The sequence below is a fragment of the Physeter macrocephalus genome, unplaced genomic scaffold (genome assembly GCF_002837175.3).
Source record: "Physeter macrocephalus isolate SW-GA unplaced genomic scaffold, ASM283717v5 random_1347, whole genome shotgun sequence".
Classification (NCBI taxonomy): Eukaryota; Metazoa; Chordata; class Mammalia; order Artiodactyla; family Physeteridae; genus Physeter; species Physeter macrocephalus.
In genome coordinates this window covers 1-25,000 of record NW_021146212.1, presented here as the reverse complement: position 1 = coordinate 25,000, position 25,000 = coordinate 1, and the positions used below count along the sequence as shown (strand labels likewise).

The following is a 25,000-nucleotide window of genomic DNA, read 5'->3' as shown; positions in this document are numbered from 1 at the left end:
CTGAGTGACAGGCAAATGGTCCACAAAAGTCAGCAGGCCCTTGTCGGTTCTCCTGTGGGGACAGGATGTGGTGGCTCAGCCTCTGCCACTCAGCTGTCCCTGGCGTCCTGAAAGCCCTGTCCCTCTGCCCCCCTTACCACTGGGGCTGGTCGGCGTCACAGTTACAGTGCAGAGCGGGGTCCACACAGCTCCGGTCCAGACCACAGGCACAGCGCTGAATGCCGGGCTGCGAGCCACCCCAGTAGAAGTGCTGCTCCTCGTTTCGGCCAATCCAGAAGCTATAGGGGTAGCCTCCTGGGGAAGAGGTGCAGGCAGTTTCCAGGCCCTGCCCTCCATTAGCCTCTGGGCTCGTCTCTCACCCTTCCAACCAGCCCAGACCCTTTCTTGAATCCTGTAGCCCAGGGCTCCCTTGAACCCTCTAATCCTCTTCTCCCAGACCCCACTGGTCTCTCCTCCAGCTCTCCACCTTGCCCTCCCCACCCCCGCCCTAACCTGCAGTGTTGAGCAGCCGGGAATTGTAGCAGGAGAACTCAATCCACTGTTCACAGTGCTGGGAAGCATTGGCCAGGGCACTGACTTCCTCCCAGGATGCATTCCAATACTGGACGGCCCCGAGGAATGGCCGCTCCATGCTAGAACCTGTCACCCGAGTTGTCCACAGCCTGTCGTGCCTCACAACTGTCCAGGCCCGGTTCTCTGGGGGAGGGGATGAGGCAGAGCTGTGGCTGGAGACGGGCATTCCCTACCCATCTCCCTACCCATCTCCCTGCCCCGCCCCCAGCACCACTACTGCAATCCAGAGCCAAGAAACGTGGCCAGCAGCTCCATTCCAGCCCAGCTCTAGGCCCCCAACGTCATAGGCTGGAGATGAGACAGCTGGAATGGATCAGGAAGCTGGAATCTACCTGCAAGGCTAGATTACAAATCCCTGAGTGTCCCCTTCCCCCTTCTGTCCTCCTTTACCCCCACCACCATTTAATCTTACTGGCCCCTGTCCACCCTTCCATCCTTCCATTTCCCCCACACTCCCGCATTGCCTTGTCAGCTGCCCCTCCACCACCCATCAGAGCCACTTACCTCTGATATCACAGTACACTACAAATGGCTTCAGGGGGCCACTCCCATCAGGATCAATGGTGAAGTTGCCAGAAGTTTTCCCACTGAGCCTATAAGCCTCACAGGATTCCTTATACAAAGCTGGTCGGTGGTGAGGTGAGGAAAAGGCAATTATAGAGTCAGGGGGCTAGGAGGGCCAGCCCCACCATCTCTAGCAGCCTCATGATTGCCAGAAACCTCCTGACCTCCCCTGTCTCTGACTCTCCCCCCATACCCAAGCTGGCTTACGTTGGTGGCAGGTCTCCCCCTTGTAGCCTGTCAGTTCACAATAGCAGATGAAGTCATCCCAAGACTGGTAGCAGCGTCCGTCATGCTCACACATATTAGGGCTGCACCTAGGTGAGGGGGTCAGCACCGAGGGAAGGAGCCTTATGGGGAGCTTGAGAGCAGGGTCTGATCCTTACAAGCTTCACTCCCAGCTCCTGGGAGCACCAAAACCCAGTGTGAAACACACTCCACCTAAGAAGCTTAAATGCTGGGGCATTAGGCAGGCCTCAGGGCTCAAGTACTACTGTTTCCCCTTCCCCAAAGGAATAAATAATAATGCCTTACTTCCCCCACCCCCCAAATAAAACCCTCGAGGACCAAAGACAGATGCTTCATTTCCATTCTGAGCATGTGTCACTTTAAGGGAAGAAATAGGAGGTGAGAGGTCAAGGAGGAATCATCCCCAGGTGGGAGACTTAGGAGCTGGGACCAGGAGAAGGGAGATCATTGAGAAAGGCCATTCCCATCATTGGGAGACCATGGAAGAGGGCTTTGGAGGGGTCACCTCTTGTAGGGAGAGGGGCTTCTGGATACCTATCAGTGATGCCACATGTGTCAAAGAGGACCTCAGCATAGTATCCAAGCCGCCGGCCCTCCACCAGAGTCAGGTTGACCAGTTGACCATCCACCTTGAGCAGCTCCATGCAGCCATGGAACGCCGTCTGGTTGGAGTGGCAGCCCGATCGACTGGCTGGCTTGGGACAACCTGGAGCAACCACCCCTGTGAGGCCCTCCCCAGGGGAGACTCCAGCGACCCTCCCCCAGGGAGATGCCAAGGGAGAGCCGGACATGAAGGAAGGAAGGAAGGGGGCTAGTAGACAATGACAGTGACCTTCCAGTCCCCAAGGCCCCAGAGGGACAAGAGGGATTTACTGCTACAAAACTCTCCATGTAGCCCTGTCTGGGTGGACTTAGATGGGGCCTTCCCACCCAGAGACAGGGGTCTAGCCAGGTCGGCCTCCACTTACCTCCAAAGAAGTATGAGGTTCCTGTACGGATCAGCAGTGGGTATGAGACCCTGACCTCTGCCCCCTCCACATCATCAATGCTGATGACTGCATGGTTTTCCTGTGCCACAAAATTCACCTCGTGCCAAAAGCCATCATTCAGGCGGAAACCTGGACAGGACAGGAGGATGGTGTGGGGCGGGGGGGGTGGGGGGGGGAGCACCACGTTCTAGAAGAGTACCTAGAGCGGGAAGGCAGCAGCCCCACTCTGTGTCCTAACAGTAGCCTATGTGCCTCCCATTTTTACACTTATCAACCTGAGTGGTGACGTCTCTGAATGTCTCTCTTCACTGTGTGGAACCCCAGTGGCTGACACAAAAGTCATAACTGAATGACACCTCCAGAGACCCTCCGGAACTGGAGAGTACCAGGATTCTCAGCCTTCCTGCTTCTCCTGGCACCCTTAGCTCCTCAGATCTGCCCCGCCCTCCAACTCCAGGCAGCCTCCATCCACTCCCACCTTTTCCCAGGGCCCTGGGACCTCCTGCCCTGCTCCCTCCCTCACCCCTCTCCAGTGTGCCAAGGCTTCAGTCCAGGCCTACAAACTCCTCTGCTCTTTGCCCTTCTCTGGCCTCCCTGTGCCTCCCCCTTCCCTCCGCCCCTCACCAGCAGCAAACTGAAGTTTCTTTCGGCCAGTCTGCACGATGGACACATTGACCTGCCCTTCACTGAGCATCAGCTCCACGTGGCCCAGCCCATCCCCCAGGCGGGAGAAAAGTAGCAGCCCGGTGAGATCCCAGGTACGGAAGCGAAAAGAGACTGCGAGGCGGCCTCGGCGAGGGAAGCCAGGAACTTGCACGAAGTTATGAGGACCTCCAAAGTTGATGGGGTGAGGGACCGGGTCCAGGCAACGGAATGCCACCTTACCCTAGGGACGAAAGTGGGGATCCATCAGCACCCGAGCCCATGCCCCGCCCCACCTCTGTGAGGAGTGAGGTTCCCTGGGTGCACCTCCCCAACTCCCCCAGAAACATGTCCAGCTGTGGAGGAGGTCTCCAGCCACCAAGTCGGCCTGCAGGACTCTATCCTGATCTACATCGTCTCCAGGGGCGACCGCTCCTTCCCTTCCTTCCAGCGTGGAGAGGCAATCTCCCGCCTGCTTCCCGGCAGCGGTGCCTGATTGCGCTCCTGAGTTGAGGTGGGGGGAGCACCCACAACCACACACCGAAACAGCCCTGGGTTCAAGTCCCTCCTCAGCCCCTGTGCAGCTGCGTGACCCCTGGCGGAGCCACTCAGGGTCGCTACACCTCGTTTTCCTCAGTTATAATTGAGGAGGTGCTTAGACCGGACCACAGCTTTTAACCGGGGGGGGGGGGGTTGGGAGCTGGCCTTTTGCACTTCCTGTGAGTCAGTGATGACACCATCACCCCCACCTGAGCATCTGGCTGGGGAGAGGGGTCCTCGGCTTTTACATGATTCTCAGTATCTCTTCCCACTCCACCTCTTGGTTCCAAGCGGCTTTGACGCCCCGTCCTCCCAGATCCCCCCGCCCACTGGCCTCGAAGGTGATCCGCGAATGGCGCCGCACGGCCAGGTCCGCGATGTTGACTCGGTTGAAGATCACGTTTTCCATGCAGCCGCGGAAATTATGCCGATAGGCAAGGTTCTTCTGCGCGGCGCCCACCAGACCCCCGATGAACATCTGCGGGCGGAGTGAGGAGTGAGTACACTACAAATGGCTTCAGGGGGCCACTCCCATCAGGATCAATGGTGACGTTTCCAGAAGTTTTCCCACTGAGCCGATAAGCGCGGCAGCGCGCGCGCGCGCGCCTTTCTCGCGCTCCCCCGCCGTACACTTTCCCACGCTCCAGGCAGGTTGAGTTTTATAAGACTTGAGACACACATTGCCCCAGTATCGGTCTTGAAGCTGGAAGCTCGCGGGGCCTCCCCAGGCTTGGGTTCTAGCCCTGACTCCACCACAAATTGGCTGCATGCCCTTAGGTAAGTCAATGAACCTGTCTGGGATTCTTTATCTACAGATCAGGGCCTGAAGGGGGCAATTTTCTCATCTTGCCCGATCCCCCAAATCCAGATTTCCAGACTCCATCTCAGTAGTTCTGGGGTGGAGCCCGGGAATCTGCGTGCTAATAGCAGCAGCAACAACAAAAACCCAGGCCTTTCTGGGAGTTTGCCAAGAGCTGCTAGCATATTCAGACACCCGAAAGCAGAGTCTTACCTCTGGTAGAGAAAAGTGCTGTCCCCCACCGGCCCACCCAGCATCGCACTTAACCAAATGGCTCCTCCTCTCTCCGCTCACCTCGGTGTCCAGGTTCAGTCTCTCAAAGTCGCCATTGAGCACGAAGCGCTGCTCGTAGCCGTCCAGGGTGAGATTTGCTTCGCGGCCAAATCGGTCCACACGTACGTAATGCCAGTGCTGGTCATTGAGGACGCCACCAGCGCTCACGGTTGTGTGACCGGGCCTTGGCTGGATGGGGCTGCTGCCTGAGGGTAGGGTGGGGCGAGGTCAGACCTGGAACCTGGAAAACCCAAGCGAGCCCTACTGCCCAGCTAGCCCCCAGGCAGAGCAGCAGCGGGCAGCACAGAGGAGGGACTGCCCAGGGCCCAGGGCAGCCAGGGAGGGTGGGCATACAGAGATTGGCCCACCCTCAGCCTGGGATGGAGCAGTGGCCATTGGCAAGTATGGACTTAGAGTAAGCCATTTAACCTCTCTGAGCCTCTGTTTTCCTATCAGTAAAACTTTAGGCACGATAGTTGCTTCTACCTCATCATGTGGATATCATGAAAAGCGATTGAGATACAAAATAATAACGCTTTAGGCGTGTGTCTATACGTATATACAATGTTTTTACAATGAGGAAACAGACTGGGGAAGTGCTTGTCCTGCTGGTAGGTGGTAGAGCTGAGGCTGGAATCCGCTTCTCCTGATCCCGAGTCCAGTGTTTTGCTAGCACCAAATTTTACACGAAAAAGGCGGGTTGGTCCAAACACTTAAGGAAGGGAAGGATAAGGAGTGGGGTGCGGCTTCGCGGAGGAGGTGCAACAAGAGACGTGGGAGGAGAGCCTCAGGCTTTGCGCCGGGATCTCTGAGCTCACCCAGGCTCATGTGCAGCAGCAAGTGCGCCCCCTGCAGCTCGAGTGTCACGTAGTCGCCCTGGGCGCCCTCGGCGTGCAACAGGAGCCCGTCCTTCTCTTCGGTCTTAAAGCTGAAGGCGAACACGTCCCACAGACTCCGACTGACCCCTCGCGGGAAGCGGTACGAGATGGCATCATCACCATCGAAATAGAGCACGTCGGACTCTGCGCGAGGGGCAGTAGGTGGATTGGGGACCGGGGAGACTCTTTGTCTCCCGGGCACCCCCCCGCCCCCCGCAGCCCACGACCTCACAACCCTTACTGTAAGGGCAGCCGTAGAGGCCGAGTCTCAGGCCGATCTTGCCGCGCGGGTTCCAAGCCAAGGGCACGATACGGATGTAGCGCGCCGTGAAGTGGTAGTGCAGGTCGTGGCGAACCACCGCCGACTCGTTCACGTTACCGAAGAAGGTCTGAGGGGCAAGGGAAGAGGAGTGACCATGTCCCCACCCTCTGCTTGTTTCTCCACAGCCTCCCAGCCCACAGTTGTCGCATCTAGCCAATCTCGACTTCTGGAAGGCAAACACTGCTTATCTCCCTTGCCTTCATGGCTTTACACAGACACAGTTTCCCTAGCCTAGAGCGTCCCATTATATCCTCAAAGGTCAACTCAGATGTCACCACCTTCATGAAGCTGTCCCAGATTTTTCCCTGAAGTATGTTAAACCCTGTCACTGGGAATATCTTGCACACATGGGGAGCTGACAGCCCCTCTGGACTGAGTCCTTGGGGAGGAAATCACTGCTCCTCATCTGTGCCCTCACCACCGCCTCCTGCCCTTCCGCCAAGATTGTGCCCAGCCCAGCCCAGGTCACAGAGCTGAAAAGGTTCCCCAAGTGTGTGTGCAGGGAGCCTGGAGTACCGCGTTGTGCCCTCGCTGATAGAACGGTGTCCAGCTGTCCACTCGGTCGCCATAGAGCAGCATGTAATGTGTGACCCAGTCCCAAGAGTTAAAGGAGCCCTGCGTGGCCACAGCCCGGATCCGGTGCTTCTTCATTAGGTCGATCTGGAGCCAGGGATTTGGGTCCCCAATCCGGGGAGACCATCCGCTTATGCCTATAGAAGGTGCAAGGTCTTTCACCACTGGTTCCCCATTTACCTCCAGCCCTCCAGAGGCCCCCACCCCACCATGGGGCGCCACCACGCTCACCGTGCAGCCGGGCAAAACGGGGCGCAGTGAAGAGCCCATAGTAGGAGGAGGCGCCCAGGGAGCGTGCATACAGGGGCCCAACCAGCTCCTCGTCACAGCCGTCTGGGTTGGGGGAACAGACATGTTGATCAGGGCGGCCCCTCCCAGTCTTCCCAAAGGCCCAGCACGCTGAGCAACCGGGGCTCTTTCTTCTCTCTCCCCCATTGCAGACCCAGCCCTAACTTAAACCGTCTACTCGACCTGGTCTGCAGCAACAGCTGCACACTTCGGGGAGGCTGCCTTCTTCTTCTGGAAGAACCCGTAGGCCAGACCCTGCCTAGTACCAGCTGGGGTTCAGTACACCCGCAAACACAATCCCAAACCTCAGCATCTTTTAGAACCTGAGTCACCCCAAGACACCAATCCAGCCCCAGCCTTAGCCTCAATCCCAAACAGCAGCACCCACAGACCTGCACCAACTCCAAATCCAGGCCTTGGTCCCAACCCCAGCCAGTCCAAGCACCATCACCAGTTCCACGTCCAACCTTAGCATCATAAAGGGTCACCAAATACGGCATGGATCCCAACCCCAAAATCCAGCCCCAGCCTCAGCCCCAAACCCTGGTCCCTGGGCCAGCTCCAAGCCCAGCCCCAGCCCCCGGCAAAACCTTAACCCTAGCGGGGTCACTGGCACCGCCCTTATTCCCAACCCTCAAACCCAGGCACTAGCTCCCGCTTGGATCCCAGTCCCAAATCCCCGCCCGGGCCGACTCTATCTTCAGCTCTGAGCCCAGCCCCATCGCCGGGCGCGCGCGCCAGCCTCGCAGCTGCATTGCGGAGCGCCGGGGAGAGGCAGGAAAGGATGAAAGCGCACGAGCGCGCGCCGGCCGGGAAGGGACCTGCGACCACCCAGCCGCAATGCGGTGCGGGACCCGCCCTGCAGACCTTAGACTCCCAGGCCCAACCCCGCCTGCCTGCGAGCCCCGCACTCACAGTAGCCCCAGCCCCGGGCTCCCGAGACGGCGGCGAGCAGGATGCAGAAGAGCCGGAGACGCATCATGCAGGGCTGACGGATCCCGGCGGCCGCCTCCCAGGGCCCGTCTCCGGCTAGGGCTCCAGTTCCAGCTCGGGCTTTCCTTCTGGGGTTCGCAGCGGATGGCTATCTCTCCCCCTTACCCACCCCTCCCTCCTTCCTCTCTCCCCCAACCCTTCTCCCTTGTCTCTCTCTGTGCTGTTCCCGGTTCTCCGCTGTTCTCGTCTCTCCTTCCACCCTCTCTCTTCTCACCTCCCCCCTCCCCCAGCCTCTGTCTCCTGGCACGCGCCGCTTTCCCGGACCCCGCGCAAGCGCGCGCCTCAGCCCTGCTGCGAATGGGCGGGGGTAGAGGGCCTCCCGTCGCCGGGAAATACCCTGAATAACCCGAGGCCGACGGGGACCGTGGCCTCAGGGATGGGGGAAGGGAGGCTAGGGACGGTTAGGGGGTCCTGAAAAATCCAAGAAAAGGGAGATGGAAGGGGAGGGGGTGCTTGGAGATGGGGAGAAGAGTAAGTAAAAGAATCTAACATTTTCTGACAGCAAATTATGCTCCAGGCACCCTCAGCACCCTGTGAATTCTGCATTTTTACCTCACTCCACCTTGCAGATGAAAAACCTGAGGCTCAGAGAGGTCAGAAAACCTACTGAAGATCACACAGGTGGCTAGCAAACGATGATATTCCAAAACCCATTCTTTTTCTACTGGCACGGTAAAGAGAAATTATTTTTTAGGACGTAGAATAGGAAAGTTAGGTAAAGAGGGCCCACAGACCTTAGTCCCCACCGCCCTCTTGGCCCTTCTCCCCGCCCCTTCCTTCCTGTCCCAGTAGTTTAACTTCTGTCCCCAGTGGCTTTACCTCAGAAACCCGAGTAGCCAGAGATGGGGACTGTGCCCGCAGAGCAGGTGGGAGTGGGGGCAGGGGGGGAACGGTTACAGAGAGGGAGGGTAAGGTGAAGGGATGGGATTCCCTACCTAGCACCAGGCCTCTGCCATGCTATGACCTACCTAGGATGCCTGGAGCCCTCTGGGACCAGGGGCCCTCCAGATAGATAGGGCTGGTAATGAGACGCTGGGGTCAGGGGACAGGACTGGGGTTGAGAGGGAGGATGAGCTGAACCTAGAGATCTAAGGTCCCAACTGAGCCCAGAAAACCTGAGCTCCAACCCTTACGACCCCCTTGTCATGAGTAGTTCAGTGCACCTGTACTGGAGGCTAAGAGGTGGGGGTGAGAAGGGGAGAAGGGAAAGAAGACATAGAAAACCTCTCCAGACCAAGCATGGAGTCCAGGGACCAGGTCTCAGGCAAAGTCTGCATGTGGGTGTTCTTCCAGGAGAGGGCGCTGCAGAGGAACTGAAGCGCTAAGATTTATTAATAATACAGACACTTGGCCTATGGAGAGCACAGATGCTTCACGTTCATTATCTTCCTTATTTCAAACAACTCTGCCGGGTGGGCTGGTCAGGATTTCTAATCTCGACCTTATGTATTAGGCAACTGGAGAGCCAGAAAGAGCAAGTGATTCACTCAAGGTCACTGAGAAAGCTGGATGTAGAGGCAGGAGGGGTGCAAGGGAAGCCAAGGCCTGTCTGAGGGTGTGCTAAGAAGAGCGTGGAGAAGAGTTTATGTCTTCTCCCCGGGTACTGGACCATTGTACCTGGTCACACAGGAGCCCCCAGCTTGGAATGCATGTGTGGGAGGGGGAGGTGTGTGGTGGAGGCATGCCTCATAAGGTCTCTCTTCTCATTTTGGCCTCCCCAGGTCTCCTGGGGCCCCTACTCCGGGGACGATGAGGAGGCATACTCGGCTGAACCGCTACCAGAACTCTGCTACAAGGCCGATGTCCAGGCCTTCGGTCGGGCCTTCCAACCCAGTGTCTCCCTGACAGTGGGTGCGCTGGGTCTGGCCGGCAATGGCCTGGTTCTGGCCACGCACCTAGCGGCGCGACGCGCTGCCCGCTCGCCCACCTCCGCCCACCTGCTCCAGCTGGCCCTGGCCGACCTTCTGCTGGCCCTGACCCTGCCCTTTGCTGCAGCCGGGGCTCTGCAGGGCTGGAGTCTGGGAAGTGTCACCTGCCGCGCCATCTCGGGCCTCTATTCGGCCTCCTTCCACGCCGGCTTCCTCTTCCTGGCCTGTATCAGCGCCGACCGCTACGTGGCCATCGCGCGGGCCCTCCCAGCTGGACCGAGGCCCCCGGTGCCGGGCCGTGCACACTTGGTCTCAGTCATCGTGTGGTTGTTGTCACTGCTCCTGGCGCTGCCTGCTCTCCTTTTCAGCCAGGACGGGCAGCGAGAAGGCCAGCGGCGCTGCCGTCTCATCTTCCCCGAGGGCCTCACGCAGACGGTGAAGGGGGTGAGCGCCGTGGCGCAGGTGGTCCTGGGCTTCGCGCTGCCGCTGGGCGTCATGGCGGCCTGCTACGCGCTCCTGGGCCGCACGCTGCTGGCCACCAGGGGGCCCGAGCGCCGGCGCGCGCTGCGCGTCGTGGTGGCCCTGGTGGCTGCCTTCGTGGTGGTGCAGCTGCCCTACAGTCTCGCCCTGCTATTGGATACTGCCGACCTCCTGGCGGCCCGCGAGCGGAGCTGCCCCGCCAGCAAGCGCAAGGATCTGGCACTGCTGGTGACCGGGGGCTTGGCCCTCGTCCGCTGCGGCCTCAACCCCGTGCTCTACGCCTTTCTGGGCCTGCGCTTCCGCCAGGACCTGCGGAGGCTGCTACGGGGTCGAAGCTGCAGTCCAGGGCCTCACCACCGCGGCCGCTGCCCCCGCCGGCCCCGCCTTTCTTCCTGCTCGGCTCCCACGGAGACCAACAGTATCTCCTTCTGGGACTACTAGGGCTGCGAATCAAGAGGAGGGGGGCGGGCTGAGGAAATGATTCCAGGGAGGGTAGTGGGAAGGGGGAGTAGGTGAGGCACACTGAGAAAGAGGTAGGGACCTCAGGAATTGCTTCTGTACTTGCACATTAAACTGACAACATGGAAATGAAGGGCAACCCAACAACTGTTACTATTTTTGAGTCACCGGCTTGGAAGTGATTTACAGCAGGGCAGAGCTGGTGGGTCCCACCCCCCGGCCCCGCCCCTTCGCACTCCGCCGCGCTTGGCTCTGAGTGGAAGGCGCTGAGAGCTTGGGTGGGGGTGAGGGGCTGCTGAGTCTGCTGAAGCTTTAGGCACTGACACCCCCTCCACCTTCACCCGGTCTCTGCCAACAGAGGTGAGGTGGGGAAGCTGCCAGGCGACGAGGGGCGAGCGTTCCTCCTGAAATAGTGTAAGAAAGAGCTTTCTAACAACCAGAGTGCTATCCAGTAATGGCTGCCTTAGCAAGTACCGAGTTCCCGGCCTGTGGAATGTTCCGGCTGAGGCTGTCGGGGACTGTGTGTGTGCCTGTGCCTGGTGTGGGGGTAGGAACGGGGCCAGGAGATTCCCGTTTTGGGTTGGATTCGGTTACCACTCTACAGTCCCTTCTAAGGTTCGCTGGTGGAGAGAAAAAAGTTATTTGAAAAGTTGAGTCGCAGTTTTTCACCTTGGAGAAAATCCAAGGAGAGAATTCCAATTTGCAAATATCCAAAGAGTGGTTATCACGGGCGGGGTGGGGGTGGGGTGACAGCCATTCTCCATCTTCCTTGGGGACTGGGTCAGAGGGAATGTACTGAGCCTGCCGGAAAGAGAGAGGTTAGACAACGGAAAGAACTTCCCTGCAGGCAAGGGCCTGGGATCCAGATAGGGAAGAGAGTATATGGTGTGGTGTTTCCATCCCTAGGAAGTCTCAGCGCAGGCCACTCTCATCTGGGGCGAGGGCAAGGCTGGGATGGCCTCTAAAGACATTGATTCCTGGTCTTTGTTTTACACAGTCACGACAGGCAGGATGGTGTCCACGTGCGACAACTCTCGCAGTTTAATATCCGGTCAGCCAAGCTGCCCCGACCACTCCAGCCTGGAGTCTGGGGACCCAGGGCGAGAGGGGCGGAGCGTGGCGGGGATGTCTCCAGGGAGGCGCTGGCCTGTCGTCCCCGCCCTGTCCCGCCGCGCCCAGCTCGGGCTAGCCTTCCTTCCCGGAGTCTCCGGCGGCTGAGACCAAGAACCACGGCCTCCAGGGGCCAGGATCCAGGGAAGTCCCGGACATAGCGCCGATCTTCAAAGGGTCCCACACGCCAGTCACTGGGGGCCAACCTGGAACCCTCCACCAGTGATCTCAGGAATCGCCGCTGAGTCAGCAACGCACGCGCGCGCCCGCGGTCGCCCTGGCCCCGCCCCTCCTCTGGCCCCGCCCCGTCCGCTTAGAGCCTTGGTTAACCCCTTCCTACACAGAACCGCAGGATAGTCACCCTGAGAAGCCTCCACTCCATTCGAAGACCACGGAATTCCCTAGAATCCGAAGTCACTCTCCCAGCTGGAGTTCAGTGAGCTGTGCGCTCTACATTAGATTTTATTTCCGGCCTTGGTCTGCACTGTCCCAGAGTCTCTGCCTCAGCTTCTTCACCTAAAAGGAGGTGACTCAGATCGCTGAACTGGACTCCTTCATCCAGGGGCGGAGGGCTACCTCTAGGGCTGTGCTTGGCGCAGGTAGCTAAGGCTCTTTCCTTTCTCTGGAACCCTGAGACGAGACAGGGGTGCAGGGGGCAGCAGTCGGAGCCTTTCTCTATGCCCTATGGGCACTTTGTTCTCCAAAGCTCCTGCTCAAGTGCTTTTAATTTGTTGGTTGGTGAGCCAAGAGTTAAAACAAGGGCCTGAAGGCGGGCTTCCGTGACGTCCCTAGCAGTCCGTGTCCGACCTCCGAAACGGGGGCGTGGCTAACATCGCATTGCCCCCTCCCTCCTTATTCCCCTGCCCCTCCCCGCTGTCACCAAGCCAGGGACACATGATGCAACCCGCCGCGGTTTCAGTAGCTTGATTGGTGGCCGCGCCCGGCGCCAGGCACAGGGATTGGGCAGAGGAGGCTGTGACGAAAACTGGACACAGCCCTGTAAAGAAGGGAGGAGAGAAAGAAGGGGCGGGGGGGCCGAAGGGGAGGGGGTTGGGGAGGCGGGGTCCCGGCACTGTGCTCGCGCCCCTAGCGCGCCAGTCCCGGGGCTGCAGGGAGCGCAACGCGCTCGGCCCGGGCCCCGGCCACCGGACGCCCTACCGGACACGACCCTCCCTGGAGCTTGGACAACTGCCCACCTCGGACACTACACCGGACACTGCCCCCCACAGGGCTGGACACTACAACGGACACTACTTCCCAGCTCCGGACATTGCTCCCTCCTCCCCCACCCCCGCTTCCCCCCTCCCCCTCCGGGGGCCCAGACTCTGAGCCCCCCGCAGGCTCTAGCTAGCGACCCCTTGCACCCCAGAGCCAGACACCGCCTCCTCCCGGTCCCCCTCCCCCTTTCCCTCCTCCCTCCTCATCTTTTCCCCCCCTCGGGTCGGAGCCCCGCCAGTTTCTCCGACCCCCTGCAGCTCGGCCCCGGCTGCCCGCACCCCAATCCCCCGGCTGCTCGCCCGGATGCCTCTCCCCGGGGGATTGTGGTGGCTCCTCTGCTGCCGTCGAGGCTTTACTCTTCTGCACCGGGACTACGGGGACGGCGAGCTTAGCGGGGACGGGGACGAAGACGAGGACGAGGAGACCTTTGAGCTCCGGACCCCGAGTCCAGCGGGCGGCGGGAGGGTAAGTCCCGGGGGGTTTGAAGCCTTGTCTCAATCCCTCTCACTACAACCGGCCGTCACGCCTGATCCTGCCCCAGACTCCAGCCAAACGCCGTGCTCTTGCGGACTGGGGACTCGGGAGAGGTTTTTGCCTGGGGGCCAGAAGCCCCCGAGAGCTCAAGCAGCAGCCTCGCCTCGGGATGTGCCTGTGGGCCTCGCGCAGCACGCTGGGCGCTGTCCACCTGCTGGGGGCCCTGAGGCAGGGGAGGCGTCACGCCTGGCCCGACCTGGCCCAGCCTCTCCCTTCCCTCCTGGGCCCGCGTCCCATCCCGTCTCCTTCCGCCTCCGCCAGCGCCGAGGAATGTGGCGAGGCCGGCTGGGCGGCTCGGACACCTGGGTCCGCTCCGCTTCCAATTCATGAGCGCTGAGCGCTGGGGCCAGATGCGGGAGTTTCCTCCGCGGGGACCTGGGCAAAGGGAAGCAGGCATCCTCAGACTGGGGTCCGTGGCGGGGACCCCATGGAGAGGGAGCTGGGGGCCACAACTCTCCGAGGACCCCTCGTCATTACCCTCACACTCAGGGCCTCCCCGGTGAGGCTCCTGGGGAATCCCTGAGGGAATGGTGAGGGACACTCGGCTCCCGAGTTTTGTCGAATCTCCCCGTGGCGAAACTGAGGCTCTATTGGTGTGGGAGACCATCATCCCCTGACGTCCCCTCTCTGATGCCCCTGCACGCCTGCAAGCAAACTCCGGGCAACCAGACTCGCGTGTGCTGTGGCCTGGGTCAGGCTCCCTTCCCCCGCTCAGGGGTCCCCAGCGGGCCCGGTGGCTCAGTGCCCGGGTGGGGCGGGCTGCGCCGCTGGGGCCGGCGCCAGCACCTGGCGGAGGCGGAGGGCGGATAAATATAGAGGGGGGGCGGGGAGGGAGGGAATCAAGGGACTGCGATTAGGGGAGTTGGTCTGAGAGAGGGGTCAGCACCTGCCCTTATGGTGGTGTGGCTGAGAGCCCCTCTCAGACCCTCCAGAAGATAAGAGGATCTGCACCCCCGAAGGCACAGGACCCAGGCGTCCCCAGGGTTCCAGCCTGAGCAGGGTCGGCTTTGTGAACCACTGCCATTGCCTCCCTCATGCTCCACCTCCACCACCGCCCCCCTCCTCGGAGCCTGGGGACAGGTGTCCCTGGCCCCCTTCCCCCACCTCCCCCTCCTGACTTTAGCTGCCTGGATGCAATGGGACCATGGCACAGTTCCCGCCTGACCTGGCTCCTGGTAGGGTTTTAGGCCTTTCTTAGACCCCAGTCTACAGTAGAAGTTCCAGGGCACAGGGGGTGGTAGGGGGAGGGCAAAATCCTGGACTGTACCTCCGATGGAGAGTATTCTTCAGCCTGGCCTGAGCCCCAGCAAAAGGACAGGGTCTTTACTTCCTACTGAGTTTCAGGGGTCCCTGTGGGAGGGTATAAGAAGCTCTTGGAGAAAGCCCTATGTCGAAAGTGTCCCTCTTCTCTTCATTCACCTCCGTGCCTACCGCCTGCCTGCCAGCCTGAACGCCCGCCAGCCAATGAAGGGAAATGAGGAGGAGGGGGTGACTTCGACTGCCAGAGCAAGAAAGGACTTCATCCACCTTTCCCTCTTCACAGATTGGGAACCTAAGGCCCAAAGACTCAAGGGGTTGCCAGGGTTCCTCAGCAAGTTTGTAGATCCGAGTTAGCGGTTGAGCCGGTGTTAGAACCCAGGTCTCCTGACTCTCTGCCCAGTGCTTTTTCTACTCTACCCCAACACCTGATTGCCTCTTTAAAGAATCACAGAGACAAGGCGAGAGTCTTGGCTTCTTAGCTTGGGCTGTTCTGTAGAGACTGGTGGAAGGGGTGAGCCCAGTGGCTTCAGCTCGCTCAGTCACAGTCACAGTCACAGTCGCCATCCCACTCCTTGATTCCCCAATCCCCTGAGCAGCGCTGTCCTGGGCCAGAAGCCACTGGCATCCTGCGAGGAGGGTTCTTAGCCTGAGGGCCGCCCTGCCTGTCTCCCCAGGGCCCCCTGGATGTGACGCTGACTCAGCCTGTGAGGAGCGGGCCAGTCTCAGACAGGTGAACTCAGCCCCTGCGTCCCATGGTCTGGGACCCCCATCTTCACCGGCTTCCCTCCCGCGGTTGTGCAATAAGGGAAAGGCCTTACGCCGGACGCTGTGGTTTGGCCGGGGTCCCGGGGGGCGGTCCGGCTGGGGGTGCGGGGAGGAAGGGGGGGGGGTCCGGGCTATTTCTGGTACGAGGTCAGAACAGCCCAGCGGTTCCCACAGCCTGGGGGAGGGGTGCCCAGCCCGGGGAGTAGGCACCCCTCGCGGGGTCTGGGGAGCCCTTAAAGAGGAGCCTCCTGGAGGCGGGGTGCGGGACCGGCAGGCTTGCCCAACCCCGGGGGGCGGTCCGGGGGGGGGGGCGGGGGGGAAGGGGGGGGGGTCCGGGCTATTTCTGGTACGAGGTCAGAACAGCCCAGCGGTTCCCACAGCCTGGGGGAGGGGTGCCCAGCCCGGGGAGTAGGCACCCCTCGCGGGGTCTGGGGAGCCCTTAAAGAGGAGCCTCCTGGAGGCGGGGTGCGGGACCGGCAGGCTTGCCCAACCCTCGCTCCCTTCTTGCCCAGGCTGCAAAGCTGGGAGGAGACACGGAGCCTCATCCCGGAGAAGGGGCCGTCAGAAGACGACCCAGACGTCGTCGTGAAAGGTGGGGATCCACCTCATGCGCTCTAGAGGCCCCAATCCCAATCCTCCACGGGATAATGTCTTCTCCTGAGGATCCCCTTTCCCTCCTTCTCCCCGCAGGTTGGCTGTACCGCGAGCCCCGCGGAGGAGGGGCGCGGCCCTGGTTGCCACCGCGCCGAGCCTGGTTCCTGCTCACCCGGGACTCCTTGGACCAGTTCAGCAGCAGCGGGAAGGGGGCGCGGCGCCTCGGGAGCCTCGTGCTCACCAGCCTGTGCTCGGTGACCGGCCCTGAGCGCAGGCCCAAAGAGACCGGTGAGACCTCATGGGGATTCTCCTACCTCCCTAGGTAGCTGCCCCAGCCAGCCCTGATTGACCTCCGCGGCCTCTCTTTCCCCCAGGTCTGTGGTCAGTGACCGTGTCTGGCCGGAAGCATAGCGTCCGGCTCTGCTCGCCCCGCCAGGCTGAGGCAGAGCGCTGGGGGGTGGCGCTGCGCGAAGTGATAGCCTCCAAGGCGCCGCTGGAGACCCCCACCCAGCTGCTGCTCAGGGACATTCAGGTGCGAGGGAGGGAACTCCATGGAGAAAGAGGAGGGTGGTGGACCCATAAACTTTCTGCGTTCATGGTGAGCCCCCTTCTCCATCACTTTGATCATTTCCATGGCCTCTAGGAGAGTTGTGGGGACCCGGAAGCTGTGGCCCTTATTTACAGACGGAACCCAATTCTGAGGCACACTAGTGGGGCCCTGTATGCCCCACTCCTGCCCCTGCCCTACGGAGTCAGTGCCCCAGGTGAGTGGTGCCATGGCCCAAGTCCCTTGGATGGGGAATCTGAATGCCTCACCTGATAGGGATCTAGGAGTCCTCAGGGGGCCTACCCAGCCCCTCATTTTTCAAAGGATGAAGATGAAACCAGAAGCTGAGCAGACTGATACCCAAGGTAGAGGGGGAAGGAAAGCCAGCACAGAAAGTCAAGGCTCCCTTTGACCACCTTCTCTGGATCTCATTCTGACTACTGATGTTCTTTCATGAGTTTTTTACACCCTCTATTTTGTTCTTTCATTATACTCTCAACACCATGGCATACTGCCTTTACAAGTGGTGGAAAAGCCACCACCTTGGGAGAATGTGCTGACCTCATCTAGTTATACTTCTCCCCAAAAGGGAATAGTGACAGGCCCAGGTCCTCCAGCTAGAGGATTAAGGGGAGCTGGGAGAAGAACCCTGGTTTTCTGACTCGCGGTCCAACCTGTTTTCTGGCCCATGGTGAGAGCTGTCAGTACCCAATTACAGAGTCTGAAGGTTGACCCTGTGTTCTTATAGTCCAACCCTCCAAGTTACTAACTCAAAGTGCAGCCTTAGGGGATCTGGAGGGGGAGATTCCCGGGAGGCAGGGGTTGAATTTGGCTCTGTGGGGACGATTGCTTTCCCTTCACTCTTCCTGTCCTTCGCACTCTCCCCTCCTTGCCACCCCTGTCCCCTTACACTCCCTCTGACCTTCCCCTGGTTCACGCCTTCCTCCCAGGGCCCAGCTCTGTGTCCCCTCTCCAAACCGTCCCTCCGCCCCCGCCGTCCCCCAGGTCCGGGCTACGCTCCCTTGCGCGAGGAGGCGGTGCGGCTGTTCCTGGCGCTGCAGGCCCTGGAGGGGGCGCGGCGCCCCGGGCCCCTGATGCAGGGTGTGCTCCAGACCTGCCGGGACCTGCCCGCGCTCCGAGACGAGCTCTTCCTGCAGCTGGCTAAGCAGACCTCGGGCCCCGCAGGCCCCCCCGGGCCTCCAGCTACCCAAGACCCCGCGGCCCTGCGGTACTGGCAGCTCCTCACTTGCATGAGCTGTACCTTCCGGCCTGGCGGACCTGTACGGGGGCACCTCCTGGGGCATCTGGAGAGGTGAGAGGGGAGGCGTGGGGGTAAGGCCAAGGCAAGGGAGCTAAGGGGCTGGAAAAGAATGGCAGGTCTTTCCAAAGGGTTTGGCAGATGGAGAACTTGGACCCAGACAAGGGAAGGGACTTGCCCCAAGGTCAGGGCTCTGTTAACATGCATAGTGCCTTTGTGGGAATTACAAGATCATACACCACTTGCGGGCGGAGGAATGACAAAAAGGCTCCCACTTTGGGCAGCGGAATTATTAAAAGGCTGTTTTTCTCGGAGCTGATGCAGCCCAGCACCAGGGCTTTTAGGTTGGAAAGAGGCATGCGGCTGGAGTTTGGACTTCAACCCGAAGGAGGATCATGGAAACTTTGGGAAGTGGGAGGAGGCAGTAAGGAGAAAGCTGCCAGGGGCCTTAGAAAGTAATTCTGCTCCATACAGAGCATCGGGGTAGATTCAGAAGAGCTGGCTGCGCTGCCTTCAAGGAACTTAAGAGTTGAAGGGGAGGGAATCGGCGAGGCGAAATAAACTATAAAGTAAGAAGGCAATAGGGGGGAAGTGAAGGAAAGCCCTTGGAGCACTGACTCTCCAGTTCTCCCTAACCCAGGACTGAGCAGGCGCTCCCGGACTCGGAACTGGCGGAATATGCGCGCTTCATACGAAAAGCGCTGGGCCGGACGCGCGGCCGGGAGCTGGTGCCCTCGCTGGCAGAGATTTCGGCGCTGAGCCGACGGCAGGAGTTGTTGTGCACCGTGCACTGTCCGGGGGCTGGTGCCTGCCCTGTGTCCATAGACTCCCACACCACGGCGGGAGAGGTAAGACCACAGAGAAAACCCCTGAAACCTCAACCTTCCTCCCAGCTTCCCATGCCTGGCTCTCCTGGTGCCTGGGCCCTAGGGCTTGCCCGAGTCTGGGAGTCATCAGTTGGGTAACGGCTGTGTGTGGCGGGACTAAGAGACCTGAAAGACCCCTCCAGTTGGACCCCTCCAGAAGTACTGGCAAGACCCCTGCGCGGTCTGGGTCTGACTTTCCTCTTATCTTCTCACCCCTCCAGGTTGCTCGAGAGCTGGTGGGGCGGCTGGGCTTGACCCGGAGCCGCAATGCATTCGCGCTGTACGAGCAGCGAGGGGCCCAGGAGCGAGCCCTGGCCGGGGGGACTCTCGTGGCCGACGTGCTCACCAGGTTTGAGAAGTAAATGTCCAGCCCCAGCCCTGCTCTCCGTTAGCCCATTCGCCTCTCGGCTTCGGTCAATCCCTAAGCAAACGTTTACCGAGCGCCTGCCACTTGCCCGGCACAGTAAATTTCACTGGTTCACAGACGGATTCTTGTCCGCCGGCGGTTTGCAGTCAGGCTGCAAGGCTCGCCTCCTCTGTCCATTCCGCCCGGGCCCCGCCCCAAACATCTGTCCCCGCCTCTTTCCCCTGGGCCCGCGCCTTGGGGGCCCCTGCTTCCCGGACGCATCGCAGCCTTCTCTATTCTGCAGCTTGGCGGCGGAGGAAGCCGGGCTGGAGGACCCGCCGGACTCCGGATGGAGACTGTGTCTGCGTCTTCACGGACCTCTGCACCCTGAGGGGCTGTCCCCAGACGGTCACGAACTGCCCTTCCTCTTTGAGCAGGTGAGGATCCCCGGCATTCACGCCCAGCGAAGACCCGCGAGCCTGAACCCCTCCCTTTCTGGGCCATCGCATTTCGTCGTTCTGGCAAGCCCGGGGGAGGCGGTGCTCGAACCCACCTCAGGTTCCACACCCCGAGGTGTCTTCGCGACGGTACCCCGCCGCTCCCGCGCTGATGACCCCTGCCTCCCCGTAGGCTCACGCTCTGCTGCTGAGCGGCCGGCCGGCCCCGCCCGACGACACGCTGCGCGCCCAGGCGGCGCTGCGCCTGCGGAGCCTGCACCGAGACTTCTCCCCGCGGGCGCCCCTGCCGCGCCTAGACCGCTTGCTGCCCACCCCGGCCCCGCCGCGTGAAGACCCTCTCCGCCCGGTGCCCAGGCCTCCCCGCTCCGCCGCCCTGCTGGCCGGGGCAATCTGGAGTCCGGGCCTGGCCAAGAGGCGGGCGGAGCGGGCCCGGCGCGGCGGGGCCGGGCGCACAGCGGGAAGCGTGGCCCGCGAGGGAGGAGGTGGCGCCGGCACGGCGGCTGCTGCGCTGGGAGGCTGGAAGCGGCTACGGGGCATGGGCCGAGCTGAGGCCATGGCTGCGTACCTGGCTCTGGCGGCGCAGTGTCCCGGGTTCGGCGCTGCTCGGTATGACGTTCTGGAGCTGAGCACGGTGAGGGGGAGAAGGGAGAGGGGGACTCTGGCGGCCCGAGCCCCACACCTTTGCCCCAGAGCCACAGGCCCCCATTGTGGGTCACTTCACTCCCTACACCCAGCACAGCTGCCCATCTCAAACCCCAGGAGTCACTGGCCCTGGGGCCCTCACCTCTGTGGAGCTGTGGATTATAGGGGGGGACCAGGAAACTTCTCGCTCACAGCCATCTCCCCACACCAAAAATAATGCTGCAGGGTCCCCTCCTTCCACCCTGACTCTGCCTGTCTGTCCGCAGGAGCCTGGTGGGGGCGCTCCACAGAAGCTATGCCTGGGCCTGGGAGCCAAGGCCATGTCCCTCTCCCGACCGGGTGAGACACAGCCCGTTCACAGTGTCAGCTATGGCCGTGTGGCCGCCTGCCAACTAATGGGCCCCCACACCCTGGCACTGAGGGTGGGAGAGAGCCAGCTCCTCCTGCAGAGTCCCCAGGTGAGTGGGAAGAGGATGTAGAAGGAGGAAGGGAGGGAAAGGTGTCAAGAAACATTTATTAAGCATTGAGCATGGGCCAGGTACAGCTCTAGACCCTGGGGATCCAACAGTGATCAAAGACAAACTAAAGGAGCTTACATCAGAGCCAGTGATCAGACACTAAACAAGGAATCAAAGACTTTCTTTTTTTTTTTTTCTAATTTTTTTGGCCACACCAGGCGGCATGCGGGATCTTAGTTCCCTGACCAGAGATGGAAGCCATGTCCCCTTCAGTGGAAGTGTGGAGTCTCAACCACTGGACAGCCAGGGAAGTCCCCTCAAAGACTATTTAAGACAGTGACAAATGCTGTGAAGGAAAGGGTAGTGAGACAGGAAGTGATTGGAGGGGGCCATAGCATTAGGTAGGAAGGTCAGGAAAAGATATGCAACAAGTGACACTTAAGCTAGCCAAAGGAAGATCTGGGGGCACAGCATTCCAGGTAGAGGGACTTGCAAGTGCAAAGGCTCTGAGTTGAGAATAACCTTAAGGATATTATAGGAGCAGAAAGAAGCAAGTGTGGTTGGCACATTGTGAGTAAGGGAGAGCGATGATGAGGAAGGAAGGATTGTAGGGGGCAGCTCATGTAGGCCTTGGGAAGGAGCCTGGGTGGAGGATGAGAAAAAGGAGAACCCAGTGTCTCCTTGTGTACTCTGACCTCTGCCCTCCCTTAGGTGGAAGAGATCATGCAGCTGGTGAATGCCTACTTGGCCAACCCCTCCCCTGAGAGGCCCAGCAGTAGTCCTCCTCCATGCCAAGACCTGCCAGACACCTTCCCTCCCAGCCAGCACCCGGGCCTGGACGAGCCCCAGGGACAGTCTGGCTGTTTGGGGCAGCTGCAGGACTGAGCTTGCCAAGAGGTCACGACCTCCCTCTTGCCTCCATCCTGGACTTGGACTGCTCTGCGATTTCAGGGAACCATGGACCCTTTTGGCCCTGCAGGGACAGGGCACGCCCCACACCCAAGGGCTGCAATGGGTGCAGACAATTTTCTAGTTTGTTTCTTAATTTATTTGTAGAAGAGAAGACACACACACAAAAATTCCTTATTTACACAAACCCTTCTTGTGGGAGTGTTGTCAGTGGGACAAGTTGGAGCCCCAGAGCTCAGAGCTCCACCTCCGGGGATACCTACACTCTGGGCTTTTACCAGCACTGAGGGGAGTCTGAACACCACAGGGCTCCACCCTCCGTGACATTCTGGATTTCACCTCCTCCTGGCCCGTATGCTGCCCTAGGGTGGTGGGTGGGGCAGGCAAGAGGACAGTTTTGGAAGCTGGCAATTACTCATCCTTCTTCCACTGAGTGGCATAGGGGTGGTCTCTTGGCATCCCTGAGGCCCGAGGACAGTGAGTCATCAGGACTGGCACTACCCAGTCCTACCCTGGTGTCCAGCTTCTGGGTCTTGGTTGGGTCCATCTTTAATGTGCCTACTGCTTTGGGACTGGAACGGAAGAAGCTTGGGGCAGGATCAGATCCAAGAACTTCTCTGGCACAGATAAAGAATTTATCAGGATGGGCTCAGTCCTACTTTTATCAGATTGGGCTGAATTGGATTGACTCCTGAGGATCCAGTCGCCTTGTGCCTGGGAATACAGTCTTGGCTTTCTTGACCTGCTCAGAATGCTGCAGGCCGTCCTTCAGTAGCCTCTACAGCCTCTGCCCTGAGTGGAGGAGGCTGGGGCGATATGGGCAATATTGATCCACCCTGGGGCAGGAGCTTAGGCACTGAGGAGACAACAGACATCAGTAATCCTCTATAGTCTTTTGAGAGTAGGACTGGCACCAGTAGAACAGCTTGGTTCTAGGTAAGGGATGCTCATGGAAACAGTGGACACACAAAGACCGTGACTAAGCTAGAGCAGGTAAAGCCCACCCTACCAACACATGCCTGGGAACTGTGAGGCACCATGGAGATACTTTTATCGTCCCCTATATTCACAGACCAAGGCCTGACTATATTCACAATGAAGCTTTATTACTTTATTAGAGCTAAATAAGCATATCAAGGGTCAGGCATGGAGGGGAGGAAGCAGGGCCAACTCCTGGGCTGAAGAAGAACCTAGAAAGGTTGTTGGTGAGGGGAATTTGGACCAGAGGGACCAGGCATGATGGGGGCTGTGCTTACTGTCCAGGGGGTGCAGTGGGGAGGAAGTCACTGCTCCTGGGTGCCCCAGGAGATATAGTCTGGCCGCGTGGCTGCATGGTACTCATCAATAAGCTCCTGCACGACCTCCCTGGACCTGTCCAGCTCGTCAAAGTTCTCCTTGAAGATGTCCTCCTTGCGGAACTGCTCCAGGAAGGCCTCCCGCTTCCGCAGCTTGTCATACTGCTGACAGGAACTTTCAAAGAGCTGCAAGAGATAGAAATCTCCAGGAGTCAGTGCAAGACAAGGGGTTGGAATGGAACTGGGGGAGAATGAGGAAGGTGGCTAGTGGAAGAGAGTGGCCAAAGAAGACCAGGAGGCTAGGCTCACCGAGGAGATGCTGGTGTGGTTGGCCATCATGAGCCCGCTGACCCTGTGGGCAGAAGGCAGGTAGGGCGACTTCCTGGACAGGGCCACCTGGATGCTGGCTGGGCCCCAGGGGATGAAGTTGGCCAACTTCCGTTCCCGGATCCTCTGCAGGCTCTTGTGGACCTGGGGTGGGCACAGGAGTGGTGGTGGTAGCCTCTCCTCTACCCCTGTGGGCTCTGGGGGTAGAAAGAAGGGGCCTCACCTACCTGGGTGGGGTCCACCTCCCCCTGGATGATGTTGAGGATGGCGATGTAGCAGTGGTTGGTCTGGCGATCCCGGCCCGTGGACACCATCACGTTCTTGGGCTGCAGCAGCCTCCTCATGACATCCAGGACCGTGGTCTTCCTCACGCTGGCCACCTGAGGGGAGAGCGGCCACAGGGCAGGCCAGCACTCAGGGCACAGTCGAGAAACGCAAGGACAGAGAGCACTAGGCAACACACGTCCCCATCAGACTCGGGGTAGTTTGGCCTCTCTGGGGAGTGTCCTTAGATTCAGGTCCACACTGAGCCTCTGCTGTGGGATCAGGGATCTCAGTCCTCCCGAGCTCGGCAAACTCATGCCCTTGTGCTGGAGCGTCAGCAGACCCCGTACGGCCCGGGCCCTGCAGGGAGCCACAGGCAGAGGGAAGAGGAGAGCAAGTCAGCCAGGAAGTCGCCCAGCCTGTGCCAGTCCCTGAGCGCAGGGCCTCTGGGGGCTGCACGGGGCAGCTCCGGGTGCAGCAGGGAAAAGAGAAAGGCTAGTCAGGGCCTGCTGGGCCTGAGGGCTGCTCTTACCGACTGGTCCGTGGTGAGGGGTGTGTAGCCAGTCATGAGGAAGTGGAGCCGTGGTGTGGGAATGAGCGAGGCGATGAGGCCGATGAGGTCGTTGTTCATGTAGCCGGGGTAGCGCAGGGTGGTGGTGCTGGCCGACATGATGGTGGACACCTGGGGACAGGGGTGCTGTGTCAAGGGCCTTGTCCTGGGAGGGCCTCCCTTCCCCAGATGGCACTCCGGCAAGGCGGGGTTCCAGTCCAAAAGAGTCTAGGAGTGAGGGCTCACCAGCTGGTTGATCTGAGAGAAGGATGGGTTCTGGATGTGCAGGCGGTCTGTGGCGATCCGGTTCAGGGCTGTGTTGTCCAGCACCACCTGGGGGGACAGAAGAGGGTCACGGCACCTTTTTGAGGAGAAAGGGGGCAGAGAAATAAGTTATTTGCTTAGTCCCCCTCTAAACTCCAAAGCTAGGAAGAATTCCAAAACTAGGAAGTAGGTGTGCTAATTTAAAGGGCAAGTACTGTCTCTGGGGCATCAGGAGACACGTTTCTACCACCCAGTGCATTAAACAAATATTTGATTGTCCAACATGTGCCAGGCATGGTGCCTAGAGAAACTATGGAGAGTAAAACAGGCATGGTCTTCCCCCTCACCACATCTATAGTCTAGAGGAGGGAGACCGACATTAAATATAAAACAACAGAAAAGTATAGTTATAGCCTGAAATATGCACAAAGGAATTTGACCTTGTCTGGGTGGTCAGGGAAGGTTTTGCTAAGAAAGTGACCCTTGGGCTGAGAATGTAAGCATGAGTAGGCATTAAACAGGCTAAGTGGAGCGGCTTCCCTGGTGGCGCAGCGGTCAAGAATCCGCCTGCCAATGCGGGGGACGCGGGTTCGAGCCCTGGTCCGGGAAGATCCCACATGCCGTGGAGGAACTAAGCCCGTGAGCCACAGCTACTGAAGCTCACGCACCTAGAGCCTGTGCTCTGCAACAAGAGAAGCCACCGCAATGAGAAGCCCGCACACCACAACGAAGAGTAGCCCCGCTCTCTGCAACTAGAGAAAGCCCGTGCGCAGCAATGAAGACTCAACGCAGCCAAAAATAAAATTAATTAATTAATTTAAAAAAAAACAGGCTAAGTGGAAACACGT

At 59.8% G+C, this 25,000-nt stretch overlaps 4 protein-coding genes across 7 annotated transcripts; 2 read left to right on the top strand and 2 right to left on the bottom strand.

Moving 5' to 3' along the window:
• Positions 1–3: 3 nt before the first annotated feature.
• On the bottom strand, positions 4–7,669 carry LOC102994671 (contactin-associated protein 1; the record flags this gene model as incomplete). The annotated part of the gene is made up of 15 exons (XM_028486413.2): positions 7,603–7,669; positions 6,631–6,732; positions 6,343–6,536; positions 5,746–5,893; positions 5,445–5,648; positions 4,648–4,832; positions 3,889–4,032; positions 2,997–3,258; positions 2,352–2,501; positions 1,918–2,089; positions 1,345–1,451; positions 1,078–1,197; positions 493–696; positions 138–294; positions 4–52 (listed from the first exon to the last, which is right to left on the bottom strand). Coding segments are annotated over exons 1-15 (2,265 nt in total), but the record flags the coding sequence as incomplete, so codon positions are not given.
• Positions 7,670–8,928: 1,259 nt separating this feature from the next.
• Positions 8,929–10,469, top strand: CCR10 (C-C motif chemokine receptor 10). The gene has a single exon (XM_007102123.3). It carries the CDS (start codon positions 9,330–9,332, stop codon positions 10,467–10,469), a length of 1,140 nt encoding a protein of 379 aa, XP_007102185.2. The 5' UTR covers positions 8,929–9,329.
• Positions 10,470–12,693: 2,224 nt separating this feature from the next.
• On the top strand, positions 12,694–22,468 carry PLEKHH3 (pleckstrin homology, MyTH4 and FERM domain containing H3). 4 transcript variants are annotated; one of them, XR_003678759.2, is made up of 13 exons: positions 12,694–13,280; positions 15,284–15,339; positions 15,887–15,966; positions 16,065–16,256; positions 16,343–16,500; positions 16,612–16,732; positions 17,521–17,827; positions 18,414–18,621; positions 18,861–18,997; positions 19,290–19,422; positions 19,616–20,049; positions 20,352–20,543; positions 21,255–21,391. XR_003678759.2 is itself a non-coding variant. In XM_028486415.2 (13 exons), exons 1-13 carry the CDS (start codon positions 13,119–13,121, stop codon positions 21,426–21,428), a joined length of 2,370 nt encoding a protein of 789 aa, XP_028342216.1. In that variant the 5' UTR covers positions 12,694–13,118; the 3' UTR covers positions 21,429–22,468. The 4 variants fall into 4 exon arrangements, 3 of the variants coding, with proteins under 3 accessions (XP_028342216.1, XP_007102186.1, XP_028342217.1); XM_028486415.2 differs by having other exon boundaries at positions 18,861–18,988; positions 19,616–20,074; positions 21,255–22,468; XM_007102124.3 differs by having other exon boundaries at positions 19,616–20,074; positions 21,255–22,468.
• Positions 22,469–22,537: 69 nt separating this feature from the next.
• Positions 22,538–24,275, bottom strand: LOC114485269 (tubulin gamma-2 chain-like; the record flags this gene model as incomplete). The annotated part of the gene is made up of 5 exons (XM_028486417.2): positions 22,538–22,933; positions 23,057–23,218; positions 23,302–23,454; positions 23,871–24,020; positions 24,135–24,275. Coding segments are annotated over 5 exons (804 nt in total), but the record flags the coding sequence as incomplete, so codon positions are not given.
• Positions 24,276–25,000: the final 725 nt, after the last annotated feature.